General features: G+C 40.4%; 1 protein-coding gene across 1 annotated transcript; it reads left to right on the top strand.

The window, feature by feature from the left end:
* Positions 1-4774: 4774 nt before the first annotated feature.
* On the top strand, positions 4775-6594 carry LOC110451757 (salivary glue protein Sgs-3-like). Its single transcript, XM_021499928.1, has 2 exons — positions 4775-5281; positions 5881-6594. Exons 1-2 carry the CDS (start codon positions 4775-4777, stop codon positions 6592-6594), a joined length of 1221 nt encoding a protein of 406 aa, XP_021355603.1.
* Positions 6595-7598: the final 1004 nt, after the last annotated feature.

The raw sequence follows: 7598 nt of genomic DNA, 5'->3' as shown, positions 1-7598 counted from the left end.
AGAATATTTCGTTTTGTTTAGAAAAGTGAAATACAAATAATATTGTTGCACTCTATGAGGGGAAAAGTGATTTTTGAAAACCAGAAACATAGACAAATTGGTTATTTGGCGCAAATTCCTTCTGAATTTTATGTTCTTTAGGTCCTAGAATAGAGTTAATGGTAAATATGAAAAAAATGATTGGTTAATTGAACATGATTGTTGGACGCTGTATAGGTTAAATACTGTATTAATTAAGGACATTGGTATTGATGAAAACATTATCGCAAAGATAAGCCTCAAAATTTATATAATTTGACGTCCGATCCCTTCGAGTTCAGTATTAATCAGAGGTATGCATAAATGTTGTCATTACATCGTTGTTGGGAAAATGAACAAATGACGAAATAAATTTAGCATTCGATATATTTTGTTTTATATTAACGATATGCAATTATATCTATTTGTTTCAAAAACCAAAATGATTTTGTTTTCGCTGTATATTGTATTTAGGAATTTCATTATTAATGTTGTTTGTGTGTGTAAAGGTTCATGTAGCGCAACCAGCGAACATGTTTTTTTACATGTATATTGTACATTGTAACATAGAACATAAGAGTACATATCGTACTAGTCATCAAATGTCACACCAAAACATTTTAACGGTTGTGCTGAATGAACCTGTATACAATGTACAACTTTTACTTAACAAAGGAGGATATACTAATAGTTTGAATGACGTCACGCCTTTTTGCCATTAAACAAATGTAAGGACCTTTGAAATTTAGTTCCATTTCAGTAAATTCTCTAACTTTGATGTTATGGACAATAATTTGGTGATATTCCAGAAAGAGTGAGATGTAAATAAAACTCAGGAATAAGTGAATTTATGAGATCTAGTTATCATTAAATCTACTATTAAAAGGAATTTTGATTTTTTTGCCAGAAAACTTCAGGTTTTGTTTTGAAATGTCTTTAAGTAAATACGTTTTGGTCACCTTAAAATAACAGCATATAACCATCGCTCTGCAAGGATAAAAAAGAAATAATGTAGAGTTCATGGCAAAACCGTGAAGTTGTCAATGTTCAACTTCAATTAATAAAAGTAACACAACTGAACAAATTTTGGATAGCAGAAATTATTTCTTTTTTTTTCTTCACAAAGTTGTTGAAATGTCAATTTACTACATTTGTTAAAATAATACATTTGTTATTTTAGTATATTAACTGTTTTAAGACAAATGCTTTTTCCTTTGATGCCCAAATAAGGTAAATCAATGAAATGTGTGTCTGATAGAATTAAAAAAAAAGTAACCATGATATCTTGAAAGAGACTTTATAAGGTAACGTATCATCTTAAATGATTTCAATACATATTAAGTTCTTCAACAATATTTAAAACTCTCGCTAATTGCATTACATCTAACTTACTGTATAACAGTCACTCTTGTAGACCCGCGTTGAAATGTGTAGGTGGTCTTACAGTGTTAAATCAAATTTGATAATTAGAAAGTAGTTATTAATGAAAAAATGATTATATTGTTTTCTTAATCTTCCTAAATTATATGTTTTTTATACTGGTGTTTATATTTGTCCTTTTGTTTCGGAGTCTCCACATTTTCGTTTTTGTTTTTATTTGTCGACTTGAAGTTCCGATTCCGCCCTTTGTTCACGAGGTGGTACACATTTCTTCCTATTTTACCCTGATCTGTTAAATGACGATAGGTCAAATTTATTTCCTCTAAATTCATGTATTCGTCCCTGTAGATAATGATACAGAAGATGCCCTAGTTTCCCTCTATAGTTAAGCAGTATATAAAACCCGATTCGCGCCATTCGTCTGGTCTCAGCAGACGACTTGTATTGTGCTATTCAATGACCCGATCCTCTCGCAAAATTATCCTTAAATCTATCCTTCAATTAGTGTATAAAAACATTAATTAGCAACAATATCATTTAACATGTAAAAAAAATCAGTATAGGGCCTGTTCAACACTGTGCATTCATACCCCAAAAAACACCTGTAATGCTTAGGTAAAGGGTAGCAATTCTACAAGGAAGGTGACAAAACTTTAAACCTCCTTCCCTTTATTCCTTGGCATCATTAGATACTTAACAATGACTATTAGTTTCTAATTTAGAATAAAAAATTATATCCTTAAATTTAAACAAAGTAAATTTATGCAGACGCCACTACTTGGCTCCAGCTGTATTGAGAAGCCTACTGCTGACATGACGGGGCAGCCACTACAGAGTATCAACAATGGCTAAAATGAAGGGGGATGACGAGAGAGGATCTTAAGCTGAAGTCAGGCCGAATTGTGATCCGTTTTAGCCCGAATCATCGGGGTCCAATTATCCGAAACCATATCGCCATAATTACAGCTAATGATAGGATGGCCAACGTTCAATGTTTGGAGACTTGTTTCGCCACAACAGAATATTCAATCGTTTAGCTATTAACATGTCGCAAATTTTAAATAATTGATTAAATGTATCGTTTAATTTTGAACAAATGACATTAAATTATCACCCAATGCTTCCAATATCGTATGCGTGCCTTTAACCCGAGATCTACGTTTCCACCGGCGCCGCTGCCTCGCCACAGACGCCAGGGAAACTCTTCGTTTAAGGACTTAATCCTTAGGTGTTAAGTCTGAATTTGATTTAAACTACTACATTGCCACGAATTGAATGAAAATTGATGAGATTGAAGGTCAATGGATCTATTTTCACTTAATTTTACAGACTTCGTTTCCTCTTTCGGTTGCTGCCGGAAAATTCCAGCACATTTGTTTTTCTAACAAGAGTGCTTCTATACCGTATACATGATTCAGGGTATAGGTGACCTATATCATGCAATAATTAGATTTTAATACATTAATAATAAATATGATATATAAACATAATTTCATTTATAAAAGGGTTTATACATGTCTTTGTATATAATTGTAGGTAAGAGGTATACTCTGGATTCTTTTTTATAAAACATTGCATCTTTTGTCTATTTTACATTATTCTCTATAATAAGAAAACTAATTGAATCGTTCTCAAAAGTCATTCAAGCAATATATATGCAATGTTAAGCAAAGTTATATATCAAACCACTTTAAATGCTCGCCATATTTCGGATTTTTCTCTTCCTATTACAAAATAGTTTTTAATACATATATAATGATTGTCTAATAAGTAATTTACAATATATAATTTCTCGAAGTCTAATCGAAATGACTGACAATTGATATGCAAGTTTCTTCAACATTAAATATCATATAACAGCAAAATTCCGATCAAATAAATTAATATTATCGTGGTGTTAGTTTTTATTACCTTAATCGAAACAATACTCACAGTACGCTGTGTAACTGTATTCATGATAAATTCACCTTCGATTACCTTTATGAATTAGCCTTCAAATACGCTGATATTAGTCTTCAATTACGCTGATGAATTCGCCTTCAGTTACCTGATGAATTCGCCTTCAAATACGCTGATGAGTTCGCCTTTAGTTACGCTGTGGATTCGCGTTCAGTTACCTGTTGAACTTGCCTTCAATTACGCTGATAAATTTGCTTTCAATTACGCTGACGAGTTCGCCTACAGCTACCTGAGGAATTTGCTTTTAATTACACTATTGAACTCGCCTTCAAATACACTGATAAATTCGCCTTCAATTACGCTGTTCAACTCGCTTTCAATTACGCTGATGAATTATCTTTCAATCAACCTGATGAATTCGCCTTCAATAACGTAGGTCGGAAGTCAAACTACGGGTTACGCGTTATGGTATACAGAAGGCACTTGCCATATTGTGTATCACATTTGCATATAGCTACAAAATTAAGATACCACGTTCATGATGATTGAAATGGGAAATCAATTTTCTTAAAACACATGTTCTGATATCATCATTTCCCTCTATCATTTCTATAAATGTGTATTGTTTAAAAGGAAAAAGGAAAGATAATTTAAAGCTCAAAAATGCAGTGTCGAATTATTTCCAAGTTATGTTAAATCAATAAACATGCATACAAACAACGAAATTGAATTACATTGCATACAATCATTAAGTTTAGAATACATACCATTTGAGGCGAGCAAACAAACCATTACGTCGAGCACATAAACCACGAAGACGAGCACACAAACCAGGAAGGCGAGCACACAAACCAGTAAGGCGAGCACAAAAACCAGGAGGGCGAGTACACAAACCAGGAAGGCGTGCACACAACCAGTAAGGCAATCACACAAACCAGGAAGGCGAGCACAAAAACCAGGAAGGCGATCACACAAACCAGTAAGGCGAGCACACAAACCATGAGGGCAAGCACACAAACCATCTAGGCAAGTACACAAACCATGAAGGCGAGCACACAAACCATGAGGACGAGCACACAAACCATCAAGGCGATCACACAAACCAGTGAAACGAGCACACAAACCATGAAGGCCAACCCACAAACCAGTAAAACGAGCACACAAACCTGTAAGTGAGCACTCAAACCAGTTAGGCGAGCACAACAACCAGGAAGGCGAGCACACAAACTAGTAAGGCGAGCACACAAACCATAAAGGCGAGCACACAAACAATCAAGGCGAGCACACAAACAATGAAGGCGACTACACAAAACATCAAGGCGAGCACACAAACTAGTAAGGCGAACACACAAACCATCAAGACGAGCACACAACCCATGAAGGCGAGCACACAAACCAGGATATCACATGAACCGTCAAGGCGAGCACACAAACCAGTAAGGCGAGCACACAAACCATCAGGGCGAGTAAACAAACTATGAGGTCAAGCACACAAACCATGAAGGCGAGCACACAAACCATGAAGACGAGCACACAAACCAGTAAAGCGAGCACTCAAGCAAGTAAGGCGAGTACACAAACCAGAAAGGCGAGCACACAAACCATCAAGGCGACCACACAAACCAGAAAGGCGAGCACACAAACCAGAAAGGCGAGCACACAAACCAGAAAGGCGAGTACACAAACCAGAAAGGCGAGTACACAAACAATCAAGTCGAGCAAACAAACCATCAAGGCGAGTACACAAACCATCAAGGCGAGCACTCAAACCATCAAGGTGAGCACACAAACCAGTAAGGCGATTACACAAACCATGAAGGCGAGCACACAAACCAGTAAGGGGAGCACTCAAACCATCAAGGCGAGCACACAAACCAGAAAGGCGAGCACACAAACCACAAAGGCGAGCACACAAACCAGGAAAGCGAGCACACAAACCACTAAGGCGAGCACACAAACAACCACCAAGGCGAGCACACAACCAGTAAGACGAGCGAACAAACCAGTAAGGCGAGCACACAAATAAGGCGAGCACACAAACCAACAAGGCGAGCACACAAACCGTGAAGGCGAACACTCAAAACATCAAGGCGAGCACACAAAACATCAGGGCGTGTACACAAACCGTCAAGGCGAGCACACAAACCGTGAAGGCGAACACTCAAAACATCAAGGCGAGCACACAAACCACTAAGGCGAGCACACAAACAACCACCAAGGCGAGCACACAACCAGTACACAAACCATCAAGGCGAACACTCAAAACATCAAGGCGAGCACACAAACAAGTAAGGCGAGCACACAAATAAGGCGAGCACACAAACCAATAAGGCGAGCACACAAACCATGAGGGCAAGCACACAAACCATCTAGGCGAGCACACAAACCAGCAAGGCGAGCACCACAACCAGTAAGGCGAGCGAACAAACCCGTAAGACGAGCACACAAACCATGAAGACGAGCACACAAACCATGAAGACGAGCACACAAACCATGAAGGCGATCACACAAACCAGTAAGGCGACCACACAAACCAGTAAGGCGAGCGAACAAACCAGTAAGGCGAGCACATAAACCACGAAGGCGAGTACACAAACCAGTAAGGCGAGCACTCAAACCATCAGGGCGAGTACACAAACCATCAAGGCGAGCACACAAAACATCAGGGCGTGTACACAAACCATCAAGGCGAGCACACAAACCATCAAGGCGAGCACACAAACCACTAAGGCGAGCACACAAACCATCAAGGCGAGTACACAAACCATCAAGGCGAGTACACAAAACAGAAAGGCGAGCACTCAAACCATCAAGGTGAGTACACAAAACATCAAGGCGAGCACACAAACCACTAAGGCGAGTACACAAAACATCAAGGCGAGTACACAAACCATCAAGGCGAGTACACAAAACATCAAGGCGAGCACACAAAACATCAAAGCGAGCACACAAACCACTAAGGCGAGCACACAAACCATCAAGGCGAGCACACAAAACATCAAGGCGAGCACACAAACCATCAAGGCGAACACTCAAACCAGAAAGGGGAGCACACAAACAATCAAGGCGAGCACACAAACCATCAAGGCGAGCACTCAAACCAGAAAGGGGAGCACACAAACAAGCAAGGCGAGCACACAAACCATCAAGGCGAGCACACAAACCAGAAAGGCGAGCACACAAACAATCAAGGCGAGCACACAAACAATGAAGGCGACTACACAAAACATCAAGGCGAGCACACAAACCATCAAGGTGAGCACACAAACCAGTAAGGCGACTACACAAAACATCTAGTCGAGCACACAAACCAGTAAGGCGAGCACAGTAAGGCGAGTACACAAACCAGAAAGGCGAGCACACAAACAATCAAGGCGACTACACAAAACATCAAGGCGAGTACACAAAACATCAAGGCGAGCACACAAACCGTGAAGGCGAACACTCAAAACATCAAGGCGAGCACACAAACCATCAAGGCGAACACTCAAACCATCAAGGCGAGCACACAAACCATCAAGGCGAGCACACAAACCAGGAAATCACACGAACCGTCAAGGCGAGCACACAAACCAGGAAATCACACAAACCATCAAGGCGAGCACACAAACCAGTAAGGTGAGCACACAAACCAGTAAGGCGAACACACAAACCATCAAGTCGAGCACACAAACCAGTAAGGCGAGCACACCAACCAGGAAGGCGAGCACACAACCCATCAAGGCGAGCACACAAACCAGGATATCACATGAACCGTCAAGGCGAGCACACAAACCAGGAAGTCACACAAACCATCAAGGCGAGCAAACAAACCAGTAAGGCGAGCACACAAACCAGGAAGGCGAGCACACAAACCAGTAAGGCGAGCACACAAACCATGAGGGCAAGCACACAAACCGTCAAGGCAAGTACACAAACCATGAAGGCGAGCACACAAACCAGTAAGGCGAGCGAACAAACCAGTAAGGCGAGCACTCAAACCAGTAAGGCGAGCACACAACCAGTAAGACGAGCACACAAACCATCAAGGCGAGCACACAACCAGTAAGACGAGCACACAACCCATCAAGGCGAGCACCCAAACCACCAAGGCGAGTACACAAACCAGTAAGGCGAGCACACAAACCAGTAAGGTGACACACAAACCAGTAAGGCGAGCACACAAACCATCAAGGCGAGCACACAACCAGTAAGGCGAGCACACAACCAGTAAGGTGACACACAAACCAGTAAGGCGAGCACACAACCAGTAAGGCGAGCACACACCCAGTAAGGTGACACACAAACCAGTAAGGCGAGCA

The sequence above is a fragment of the Mizuhopecten yessoensis genome, unplaced genomic scaffold (genome assembly GCF_002113885.1).
Source record: "Mizuhopecten yessoensis strain PY_sf001 unplaced genomic scaffold, ASM211388v2 scaffold6169, whole genome shotgun sequence".
Taxonomy (NCBI): Eukaryota; Metazoa; Mollusca; class Bivalvia; order Pectinida; family Pectinidae; genus Mizuhopecten; species Mizuhopecten yessoensis.
The sequence above is the reverse complement of the archived record's forward strand: the minus strand, read 5'-3'. Positions and strand labels throughout refer to the sequence as shown.